Source organism: Oreochromis niloticus, linkage group LG20 (genome assembly GCF_001858045.2).
Source record: "Oreochromis niloticus isolate F11D_XX linkage group LG20, O_niloticus_UMD_NMBU, whole genome shotgun sequence".
Classification (NCBI taxonomy): Eukaryota; Metazoa; Chordata; class Actinopteri; order Cichliformes; family Cichlidae; genus Oreochromis; species Oreochromis niloticus.
Window position 1 is genome coordinate 30,799,310 of NC_031984.2, and position 12,741 is coordinate 30,812,050.

The 12,741-nt window shown below is 41.1% G+C and overlaps 1 protein-coding gene across 2 annotated transcripts in view; it reads right to left on the bottom strand.

Annotated features, from left to right (window-relative positions):
• LOC100709810 (SLIT-ROBO Rho GTPase-activating protein 3) overlaps positions 1-12,741 on the bottom strand; it is a 33,020-nt gene that overhangs the window by 9,092 nt on the left and 11,187 nt on the right. The window contains exons 5-18 of one of the 2 annotated variants that reach the window (XM_005454059.4): positions 11,987-12,049; positions 11,718-11,891; positions 11,392-11,520; positions 10,970-11,191; positions 9,444-9,545; positions 9,108-9,293; positions 8,896-8,980; positions 7,697-7,724; positions 7,369-7,465; positions 4,926-4,986; positions 4,687-4,764; positions 1,962-2,090; positions 1,210-1,315; positions 852-1,079 (exon numbers count right to left, since the gene is read on the bottom strand). In XM_005454059.4, coding sequence (XP_005454116.1) covers positions 852-1,079; positions 1,210-1,315; positions 1,962-2,090; positions 4,687-4,764; positions 4,926-4,986; positions 7,369-7,465; positions 7,697-7,724; positions 8,896-8,980; positions 9,108-9,293; positions 9,444-9,545; positions 10,970-11,191; positions 11,392-11,520; positions 11,718-11,891; positions 11,987-12,049 — 1,688 coding nt within the window. Of the gene's footprint in view, positions 1-851; positions 1,080-1,209; positions 1,316-1,961; positions 2,091-4,686; positions 4,765-4,925; positions 4,987-6,826; positions 6,855-7,368; positions 7,466-7,696; positions 7,725-8,895; positions 8,981-9,107; positions 9,294-9,443; positions 9,546-10,969; positions 11,192-11,391; positions 11,521-11,717; positions 11,892-11,986; positions 12,050-12,741 lie in introns of both variants that reach the window. The other variant, XM_003449097.5, reaches the window with a different exon arrangement.

The window sequence follows — 12,741 nt, forward strand, 5'->3', positions numbered from 1 at the left end:
ATGGCACATCAATACGTGCCATTGCCAGAAGGTTTGGTGTGTCTCCTCGCAGTCTTAAGAGTATGGAGGAGACTCCAGGAGAGGCAGTTACTCTAGGAGAGCTGGACAGGGATGTAGAACGTCCTTAACTCATCAGCAGGACAGATATCTGCTTCTTTGTGCAAGGAGGAGCAGGCTGAGCACTGCCAGAGCTACAAAATGACCTCCAGCAGGACACTGGTGTGAATGTCTCTGACCAACCATCTGAAACAGGCTTCATGTGGTGGCCTGAATACCCCACCTGACCTAATAGAACACCTCGGGAAAATTATGTTTCAGTCCATTTGATGCTTCCAGGTTGCACCTCAACCTATCCGGGAGCTCAGTGATGGTCCAGATGTGGGAGGAGATCCCCAGGACACTATCAACCATCTCATTTGTAGTGATGCAGGTATACGAGCACGTGGCGGCATACAAATGGAGTACCATTTTGAGTTGCTACAATTAAATTTCTGCAAAATGAACTAGCCTGCTGCAGAATTTTTACACTTTGATTTTCAGGGTGTCTTTGAATTCAGTCCTCTGTAGTTTGATATAAACAAAGAGCCCCACCCACCTGCATTTCAAACCATCGGTTTGTGAGGGGCAGCCAATCCAATGAACGTTGGCTTAAACAAAGGGTTAACAAAGGGACTAGACAACATTATTTTCATGACTAGCAGGTCGCAACTCGCTGCTTTTGATGTCAAACTGAAAAAGTTGTTTTCTTACTTTGCGTTGTGTTCACTGAAATTGCTGTTTGTTAGGAACTCAGAGTTTTTGTATTTTTGCAGCAAAAACAAAATTTTTATCAATGGGTACTCATCTCTCACCAGTACTCCTGCTCCAGAGTCATGTGCTTCTCGTAAACAGGGCCCGGCAGCTCCGATTGGCTGGGGAAGATGCTGTCATGCTGAAGGATCATGGTCTTGACAAGGTCGTTAACCTGTGGCTGCCTAGCAACAGCGTCATCAGAATCCATCCCCCTCAGCAGGCTTGGACCGAAGCAAACAGCCAGGTTGTAGGGCTGCATCATGTTCTCGTCACTGTACTGAGACACACTGAGAAAAAAAGAGAAACACAAACACGCGCATGGTGACTTTCTATTTCTGGCACGAGTGTGCAGTTTTATGAGCATGGCACGTATCTGATATGTGAAAATATCCCACGCTGGGTTTTGGTGCAGCTTACTGGTTGAGGAAAGCAAAAAGGTAACGCATCACGATGAGGAGAGGCCTCGGGAAGGTCGAGACAATCGTTTTAATCTGGACGGCTTTCTCCACCTCCTCCTCGATTTCTGACGACAGGAAGAAAACAAAATGAAAACTTCAAGTTTTAGTTGTTGCATTTAAGTTTTTCCAAGCCTGCATTGACCAAAATTCACCCCAAATCCTTCCATAAAGAAAGAGGCGAGGAGGATGGATTGATTTTGCTGTGCCACTAATGGAAAATCTACAAATTTAAGGGGAGTAAACAACCCCTAGGCAGGTTTGCAGCACTGGTTAGCTGTGCAAATTGTGACTCAGAGCATCTGTCCTGGAAAAAAAAAACAAAAAAACAGCATTGGGAAGACACCTACGGAAATAACAGGGAGATAGTGGAAAGGATAAACACACAGCAAACTATGCGCTGTGGTGCGCAAGAACCAAATGTATAAATTGCATCGTCTTGCATCAACGCTGCATTGTTTTTGCTGCTTTGTGTTTGGAGCATCAGTGAAGTTATATCAAGACAAACAGGATCACAGGCAAAAAACGGTTCACTGCACAGTACGTGACGGGCTGAGTCAGCTTAACCAAGGTTGAGAAAGCATCTAGGAACTACAATGTTCCAGAAATACTCGAGTAACTGAAAGCAGACATCAAAAAGCCCAAGTGAAACCAGTACACAATCTGAAAACAGACACACACACACACATAGAGAAGTTACATAAGGGGTCTTACGGACACACTCCAGCAGCTGAGTGTAGCTGTCGTAGGGGAAGAGAGGAGGCTCGAGGCCTCTGAAGTACAGCTTCAGCACACCGGCCACAGAGTCCAGGTCACACTCGCTATCTGACAGAGGATCCTCTCCTGCACAGAGGTTAAACACACGTCAGATGACTGAATCGGAGTAGCAGAGCACACAGGCATGAGATTTTTCATTCACTCTATGAAGCCTTTCAGCTCTATGTTGTTGTCTCAGATCTCACAGTGTAAACTGCATGCTACCAGCTCAGCGATGAAAAGACAAAGTTAGCGAATAGATGATGAAAGTCACTGGCATAAAGGATTCATGCCAGTTAGAATTTGTGAAACTGTAAAGGTAAGATGCATTTGCAATCATCTGATAACTTAGGCCAGGTTACAGGTTAATACCGGCTTGCTGACTCAATCATGAAGAGCTGCTGACAACACGGACAAGTGGGTGATCCTATTATACTCGTTTAGTTCCACTTGAGTAAACTGAAAGGATTTGTTTCACTCACACACATTAAAAATCTCTCTCTCAAAAAAGCGACATCAACATGAGTAGAAAATGATGAACTGCTTTGTTATTAAAAACTGCAACACAGAAGAAAAGAAAAGTGAAGAAAGTGCTGTTTGGCGCTCTCCAAGCAGATCCAAGCCCTTGCAGAATCATGAGGAGGACACAGTAACGCTGGTGTCTGCCTCTTGGACCATGGTCTGCTTTTCAGGGCTGTAACTAAAGAACATTTGAGCCAAAACGTTGTGTACTAGTTCTTGTTTCTGAATACAAAGAGCTATTAAGAAGCTGAAACTTTGTCAGATAACAGCCGGTAGTTTGAGGTTGATTTGGGAAAACCGTTTAGTCTTTTGCACTTCACATGACCTACTGACAGCCAGTGGCTGTCAGTACAAACCGAACTAGAAGCGGACCAGAAACCAGAAAGCTTTTAGAACCAAAAGTCACGTCCTCTACCTACAGATATCTGTGTGGTCATATGCAGATATTTGTTTATAGACGTATTATATTTGTAATTTCTCCCAGACCTAGTTTATGTGTGCTGCTGTGGGTTTTTTTTAAAACTCATTGTGGCCAATGGTTAGCGGGAAGCTAATGATTTTTACATTATCTTTTTCATCACAAAAACAAAAAACCATGTCAGACCTAGAATAGGGTTCAGAGATATCCTGAGGCACATGCAATTTCAGAGCAGATGGGCAAGCGGGCCACAGACAAACTTGCTGCTTTCAGGGGTATTTGGACAATGTTTTTTGCGTGAGTAGATGAGATTAGTGGTTTTAGAGACAGGTGCAGTTTCAGGCAGTGCATCCTGTCTAAAACAGCCACGTATGGCATAAAGATTTAGTGGAACATTGATGCCAAAACTCGAGTTTGCATAAAAATAACTGAAAATTCAATTCAATTCAATTTTATTTATACAGCGCCAAATCACAACAACAGTCGCCTCAAGGCACTTTATATTGTAAGGCAGACCCTACAATAATACATACAGAGAAAAACCCAACAATCATATGACCCCCTATGAGCAATAACTTTGGCGACAGTGGGAAGGAAAAACTCCCTTTTAACAGGAAGAAACCTCTGGAGGGACCAGGCTAAGGGAGGGGCGGGGTCATCTGCTGCGACCGGTTGGGGGGAGAGAAGGAAGACAGGATAGGAGACAGGATAGGTCACCTCTGATTGGTGACACGGCCCAGAATGTACCATGCATCCATCCCTATGGCGATCAGTAGCTGGATGGATGGTTGAAAAACTATAATTAATTACATTAAACCATTTTAGGATGGTATGTTGGTGTGGTGGTTAACAAAAAAGTGTCATGGTTCTGGAAGAAACAGGACCCAAATACAGGACTCACTGGCAAACTAGGTAAACAAAAAAGAAACAATGTTTTTAATTACACAGCAGAAACTAATTAAGGTTATGAGAAAAGGAAGTAAAATTAAATACAAGACGCAAGAAACAAGTGAAGACCAAAAAACAGCTACCTAATGGGAACAGAGAACAAAGAATACAAAAATCTAAACAATAAACACCTGAAACTATGAAACCACAGCGATTGGTGAATAAAAGGAAATCAAAAGTTGAGGAACAATAAATCTCTAGTACAAATGGAAACTGGAACTAAAGAGATTCTAAAGACATGAAAGTCATTTTGTGAGTAATTAAAAAACCCAACTGATTGAACAAAACTAAAAATGTTCAAAATTCCAAGCTCAAAAATTCAAACCCAGGACTATGACAGGAAGTTTCCTGGGTTTGAATCCACCAGCCACCCCAACAGTGACCCTGAATTAGATAAGTGGAAGAAGATAGATGGATGGGAAACAGTACAAGCTTGATAAAGACAATTGTAGTATTCCTGTGTAAATAAATGGCCATGAATGATCCAGCTCAGTCATTCGAGTCGCTAAAATTAACTTGGTCGATTGAGGTTAACCCTCAGTTATGCTAGACTTACATTCACTGGCTCTGGCTTCATGGCAAACGCAGTTTATGTAAACCACTAGATTGTGCTAATGGAACAACTATAGTGTTCTGCAGTTTTAATTGTCTAAACTTTAACTCTAATATTTATTGCATTGTAAATAGACAACTTCACTTCTTTGATTTAGTTTTCTCCATCTGAGGAAAAAGTTCTGCAATCTCACCACATGTACAAAGAAAAAAAACAAAAGAAAAAACGAGGAAAGCACTTACCTCTTTCAAATGCATCTCTGAGGAGGTTCACCTCCCTCTGTGAGCCTGGAACTCTGAAAATTCCTTCATGGTGGAGGCCTGCGATACACACAAACACATATTCACACCATATGACACGTTCACAGATGCCTGATATGCAGAAGTGCACAAAAAATACAAAACAGGTCCTTCCACCTACTCATTTTCACTGTCCAAAGCTCTCACAGCATGACTTACTGATATGACAAAAACTGACTCACCGTGGAGGTTTATGAAGCGAATGCAGCTTTCAACCACCACAGGAATCTGCTGTCCAGAGCTCTGCAGAAAAAAGACGGTTAGAAGAAGAGAGATGAGACGAGAACGCGGTGCTGAAGACAGAAACAGAGTGCAGAGAGAGATGCAAAGAGAGGGGGAGGAAAAAAGGATGAAAGAAAGGAAGACCAATAACAGGGAAGGGAAATATGCAAGGCAGAAAGATGCAATGCAGGAAACTAAAGATGACTGAAAAGTACAAGTTTCATCAATTGGGGTTCTTTTAAGGGCACTTGGCTACACGTAACTAAAAACTATTATCCCTGTAAATTCAACTGAAATCACTGAGTTACATAACAATAAAAACTAAATCTTGTGGCTGAATAGTGAAACTGTTAATACTGGAATCAGGTGAAAATATGAACAAAATGCTTTAACATTTGGGGGAGCGTGTTTATTGGTTTTGTGGTGAGTCTAGGACTGACATGCCAAAGCAAAGACTTTATAAAAGCAAGTCGACACTCAAAGAATCCTGAATAGAAATCTATGGGACACTTCTGTAATGTAGTGATGATCCTTTTTGTATTACTGCAAGATTCTGATGGGATATGCAGCCTTAATGAAACTTTGCACATGCACAGGAAAAGTTTAGCTAACCTTTAAAGAATTTTTAAACAGATTCTACAGCAATTCTACACATGATGTTTTTAAGACCAAGTGATAATTAAAGGGTTATGGCTCTTTTCTCATTCATTCAAATAGGAGCATCAAAAATAACTGCCCACATAATTGTGCAGGGGCATTACCAGTCAAAAGACTTTGGCTAAAGCTAGTAGCCTAGCACACTGGAAACAAGAGCTAGCATGCAGACTGACATGTCCTATGTTAGTTTAAACCACACAAAAAAAGAAACATATAAAAAATATTTTAGAAAAAACAACTTTTTTAACAAAACCCAGCTAACTCTTCTTCTCTGCATCCAGTTTATGCGCTATGCTAGGCTAACCTACAGCTGATATTTTCAACCATAAAAGCGCTACAGTAAATTAGGGCTGTAACATTGATAATGATTGTCAATTTGATAGCTCACCAGTCAAGGTGATTTTTAGGCAATTTCCTCACTGATGCATAAAATTAATATCATTATTATGAGGTTCATAATAAACTCAACCTGCCAGTCTCATGATTGTGCATAGAAGTTCATGCCTGAACTTTTGCGTACATTGAAGTGACTGAGCTATCATCATCATCAAATGAGAGAAAATGGGAAATATTTTTGACTCATTAATTGTTCAATTGGAGCTTAATGTGATTGTGCATTTGCAGCTGCACCAGTTTTTCTTGTCTGCCTAACTTTTTTGTCTACTGGGCATTGTAGTCGGTGAAAAAGTCTACTCAAATGTATGTGGAAGGCATGATGAAGAGAATGAAGAGATGAGATATTGTACACAGAAAAAAATCTGTATTATATAGTACAGCTATAGGTGTAACGTAAATAAATAAAAACCCAGCAATTTCTATGACTTGCAGCTGTTGTACTGTATGTAAACATGCAAATGGTGAGATTAGGAGTATTTCACCAGTTTTTCAGGGCCTCAATAAATTCAACATTTACAGTGTGTGTTGCTGAGGCCAGGCTGCCAATGTCAATTTTATTTCTATAGCACATTCTATTGTAAAAGGTTGAGCAAAGTGCTTTACAAGTTGGTTAATGAACATGAGAAACCCAGGCTGAAGGGGGAATACTGCATACACATTTCATAAAGACAGCTTTACACCTGCTGCTAAAACTTCCCTGAAAAAAGCTGCACCGGACACGACTTAGACATGGTGACTGCTTCTTTGTGGTAAACAGTCCCAAGTCTGCATGCACTGCATAAGCAGTCACACAGACAGTGCTGAGTACCTGTGTCCGAGACATTCGCCTTCTTCTTCTGCACCAAGCCAAACACAGCAGAGCGGGGACACAGAAAAAGCAGATTAGAAGAGAAGGGAGAGGGGACAATAAGGGGAATAAAGATTTAGAGGCAGTGGGAAGAGGCGCACATAAGCATACGCGCACGCACACATACACTCATGTACACACACACTGAATAGAGGAGTCGAGAGGAGGCAGCAAAGAGGCCAGTGCATTTTAATCCTTTCACAAGAGAGAGAGGAGGAGATAAAAGGGGGGATGGATTGAAAGGAGAGAAAGCCAGCAGTAAGCCATAAGCATGACCATACACACGAAGGCAGCAGTAACTACACTGGAGGGGGCAAGGGGGGTGGGGGGCTGTCATTGTGCGCATGTGCTGCAAGAACCCTCAACAATCCCCAATTCTTCTGCATCAATGTGGCAGGTTTTCATTTGGAAGGTTTGAACAGCAGCGCAGCAAACAATACAAGACAAGTAAAAACAAATGAAGAGCGGATTTGCTTTTCTGTGTGAATGAATGTGAGTGTTACCTCTATGTAGGACAGTATGTCTGTATTGAAGAGTGTGTGGCAGAATTGGGAAACAGGTCTGGACTTCCGAACACGCACTGACCGAGCACATTGCATTCTGGGAAATATAATAGATAAAATGCATGATCCCATAGTGACACTCAAGATGTAGTATTGTTGTTAACTGCAAAGTCAGGTGTCCACCCCTCTAGAAATAGATTCGTATACATCATGGAAAAAGCAATTTTGGTTTAAATTTAGCCCATCACTGTCCTCTCTCCATGTCCTCTGTACTCTCTCCATTTCAGTCACACTGATTTATTCTCAGCTGCATAAAAAGTCTGTTTACCTGGAAGGGTCGCTGTCAACGGCCTCAGCTGGAAGACAGAGACAGAAAATATGTGAAAGAGTGAGTCAGAGTTAGCAAAGATCACACAGCAATGTTAACGGGGAGTGCTACTGATTTTTCAGTCAAGTGCATGTGGAACTGTGGAAAGTCTAATACATGTGATGAAAATCCTGAGTGTGTCGCATTAGAAAGATTTGACCTTAACAAACCTCAGTAGCATATTGTTTAAAGAGCAACAGGTATGTTTTCCTGATTTTATGCTTGAATGATTTGAATGAAGGCATGAGCTGGGCTGAGCTTCACTTATTTTAGATGGGCAGAAACTGGGTGTGAAAAATGAAAATTCAGACAGATTAGATAAAAACAAAGCAAAAAATTAAAAACAAACCTCCAAGGTGTTGCCTTTGACCGACAGGTAACAGCTATAGCCGATAGCTTCCTGTTAGTCTTCCCCTCTGTTCATTTCAATTACTGAACTAAACCTCGACTGTGTTTGTGCTACTGGTGAATTTTGAAGCATGTGTGGTCCATCCTCACCAAGACTTCTTATTTTTCCCCTCAAGTTTTGCTCAGTGAAATATTTGTACCTTATTAGTCTCTCACTTCTCAGTTAAGAGAAGCAATCCCTGTCTGCATGTTGCACCTGCAGTATGAATGCAATAAACCAGCAATTCTTGCTAGCATTAGCTGACGAAACCCCAGCCTTTAATCTAAATATGGTCACTTTTGGCTTGAGAACAAAATAAAACAAACAAATAAAACATATTAGTTGGCAGAATGCTAAATGACCAGGTGACATCATGGCTATGTCCATCTTTTGTATACAGTCTATAACTTTGGAGGGCATGATTACATCTTTTGTAACATATGTATATGTGTGTGTATGACAGAGTTCAGTGCGATGCACAGTATTGCTTCAGTACCACTATCAGAATCTGAGACTACCACTGATACACTCTTATTATACTTGGCCTGTTGTAGCTGCTCTAAATGTTACTGTGGAGCATGTACAGCCATGCTTTCTTTCTGTTTTATTTTCTAACAGGTTTTTTCATATGGGTGACAAATCTGCAAGATGCTGATTAAGCCAAGAAGCAGTTTGTGGCAATGTTGGATTTTGGTTAATGTATGTGCATATTTTGCAGACATAATCAAAGGCAACACTGGAACAAACTGCATTAAATCCATCCTCCTTGTACCTTTCTGTATGGCATCTTGTAGGATATCATGTTTGGCTTGAAGTTTGGAGGCCAGAGAGCTGCTGGTAAGGAACTCTTTCACTTTCTAAGACAAAAAAGAGAAAGAAATAGTGAATAAATCAAAAACAGTCGATCATTTTTATCTGTTTTAAAACTGCTCATTGAAACTGCGATCAGGAAACTAATGTCAATCATGCCCTTCATTAACTCACTGTGAAGTAGTAGGTCTCTGTCTCCTGTTGATTGGCTCGACGCTTGGCAAGGGTAAGTTTTGGTAGGGTGCCTCCACCGGGCGGCTCGTGTGATAGGTTGCTGGGCACATCAGGGGAGGGGTTACAGTCGCTGTCACACATAGTGTCCAGAAGGGCTGCGAGTGTGGCTTTAAGCGTTTTACTGATCTGAGAAAGGGAAAAAAAGGCAATTTGTCAGTTTAGCTGCTCAGAGTTCAAGGTTTAAGGCTCATGTTGCAAAGCTCCACCCTGGCTAACGCAGTGACAGACAAGGGCAGACAGACCATTAAGGAAACAGGCAGAAAACAATTAGCTGACCTCCTCTGTTTCCAAGGTAACGGCAGCAAGTCGAGACTGAAGTTGCTGAAACCTGGTCTCCAACTCGTACCTCACCTGGCTCTCCGCACTGACCTCGCACACCTGAAATGCACAAGAGATATAAAACTAATGTCAAATAAGGTATAGTAAAACAAAAGTGGTGCTGATCTCAGCAAACTTTCAGGTATATTTTGACCAGTGAATTCACACAGCAGTAGGAAATGAAAACTTGTAAATGTTTCATTTAGTCACAGCCAGAAAAGAAATATTGGCTGCAACTAACAGATTGTTTTTAAGATGTTAGGGGAGCATTTTAGCCTTTATTTCATGGGACTGCTCAGAGAGAGTAGAAAGAGAGAGAGAGGCGAATGAAATACAGGAAATGGTAGAACCCTGTGTATAGGTCTGTTATTAACACATAGGTCACCTATAATAAATGAACCTTACCTTGTCTTAAATGGATGTGGCTGTTCTTGCATTTATACTTAGACTTTCACACGTTTTATTGAACCCCCCCCCCCCAACACCACCACCACCACACATAGGCTGGCAGCACAGAATGTGGGTAGTGGGTTAACGTGAAGATGATGTCACTTAATTCAACTTTGGATCTCAGTGTTTAAGTAAACAGATCGTCTGTACTGGTCTCTAAAATTCAGAGTAAAATGAATTTGCCAAATTAGATAAATTGGCAGGATAAACTATAATAAACCACTATAAACCATTATGATAATGTCTTAGATTTGACTGGAAGTAAATAGGAGATTATCGTTATTATAACATTATTAATGGTATTCAAACTGGCATTGGCAGGAACACTAGCTAATAGCTGCAGATAGTAAGCTAATTACATGCTAATGTTTGCAGCTTGGATAAGTTAAACACAAAGACTGCTTATGTCAAAAAATATACATATGTGGAAATAAATCTTAATTATAAAACAGTCTGAACTCTCTTGGGTAGGCTTTCCTCTAATTTCTCAAAGTCTTGGGGCATCCAAAGCTAATGTTGAGGTCTAGGTTCTGGGAGCCAATCCATTACTCATAGTGTTCCATTGTATGTTCTCCTGTCCTGGTCTGCTTTTACTGCACCGGCAGTGTGTTTGAGATCATTGTCATGGTGAAAAATTAAGGCGGTGCCAATCGTGCTTTCTAGATGGTACTGCATGATGGATCAGAAGCTGATCTATTTTTCAGCATTCAATGGATTTAATTTAAAATTGTATTTTTTTTTTTTTTTTACAAAAGCCTGAAAACTGGGCATCCATAAGATTCAGTGTGTTTGAGTCTGCTTCAGCACTTGATGCTCCAACCATGCCTTGTTATAGAAATGTAATATATTGTATATAATAAGAGTCATATACAATGAGTTACATGCAATGAACAGGTTACCTAAGTAAGGTACGTGTAAGTCAGCAGCATTGCATATCTAAGAACCCTTCATTAACATGGGTGATAACTGTGAGTCTAGGTAACAGTAACTTTGAGCTCGGTCATACAGCTGTACCAGAGGTACGGTAGCTTCACCTGGTCTCCTTCATGTGGGTGGTAGTTGAATCTGAACGGAAGGCAGAAGGCGGCGTCATGTTGCTGCAGCAATGCATCTCTGTCTCCACTCTGGTCCAGCGATGTCACCGCAGTCTCCAACTGCTTAAGCCCCGTCTCCTCAGTCTTTTGGATGCGCCACCTGCTGGCCAGGTAGCATTTCATCACTGTCTCCACAGACAGATGGAAACCAAGGTCACAGCACTGGCAGGAGAGAGGGAGAAGAAACAAAGGGTGTAAGAAAAGCGTGAGAAAATGTGGATGAATGTGGATTCAAACTGTTGTTTTTCTTCTCCCTGTGACAACTTTCATTTATTATTCTGCAGAAAGAATGGCAACAAGGCTGAGGTGTGTCATACATGCATGAACATACAATCACCCAGCACAAAGTGCATGTTTCTTACGTCGATGAGGGTGCTGACATCCTGCAGGTAGTACTTGTTCATGGCTGCATTTGCTCCTGCTAGATTCAGCAGGTAGTCATTACGAGCCTTGGTACACTTCAGCTGGGTCTCCTGCACTCTGCCATGCCTCTGCGTGTGCATACACAAACATAAAAAGTAAGAGAGAGAATTAGCACGAATAACAACTTAAAACCACATCTACTGATATATAAATATCGGGATGTACAGTACTGAAGTATCTGGCACTTGAACACAGGAAGTGGTTTGCTCTGTGAGAAACATACTACTGCTGTCGTTCTTTATCTCTCACAGAAATACAGGCTCACCTTCTCCATTAATCTTTCCATCTTCTTAACAGAGCTTCGCCTCTGCCCTCCCAGCTGTCCGGGGCCCAGTTCGGCTGACTTGCCGGTGTGTCTCTCCTCCAATCGCTCGGCTTCCTTCAGTTTCCCCTCAGCTATCAGGCAGTCGGTGTGGTACTGGTTATACGTCTTCAGAGCCTTCATCAATAGCACAAACCCTCGTCAACATGCTAGTCTCAGTGACTGCAGTATTTTGTCTTGTTACACACAGGATGGCAATATAATGTGCTCACCGTCTGCAGTTCAGTGGTAACCTTCAGCAGCTCATCTTGCATCTGGATTCCAACCTCTTTGCTCTGGAATAAAAAGACAAAATATATTTTAAAAAATGGTTTCCTTATGCCTTTTAAAGGCCTGTTACAGTAAGTCTCCTGGTACGGATAAGAGTCCTAGAATTAGTACTAGCAGCTAAATGTTAGGATTAGGGTAACAATAGGAGTGAAAAGGGTGAAAAACATGGAAATGTGAGTCTGTGGGAATTTAGGACCTTCAGAGCTTGGCAGCATTAAAACCTGGAGGTTTATTAAATATGATATAGTTATTCTGTCTTGGTAAAATTATCCCTTTACTTTCTAAAAACAAGAGAACACAAACGCCAGCACTGATTGCTAAAACTGGTTAAAGCTATTCTTTTAGAACAGAGGATTTTACACACACACCTTTATTTTAGCCTACAGACGTGTGACATGTGTCTCTTGATTCTCGGCACTAAAACAAACACATATTCTCAAAAGGTTAAATCTTCCTTCAAAAATAACTAAGTACACAACAATATTACACCACTTTACAAGAACTTTATTTCTTGGGTTGAAAACTTTTAACTTTTAATTATGTTGTTTGCATAGTATTACTTTGATCTGTAGCAGTAATTCATTTAATACAGTGCTGAAAGTGATATTAGAAAAACTAAAAGGGTTCCTCTGCTTGACGGCGGGCCAGACAAAACCTCTTAGCTCCTCTGACATGTCTGTAGTGGCTTAATTAAGAT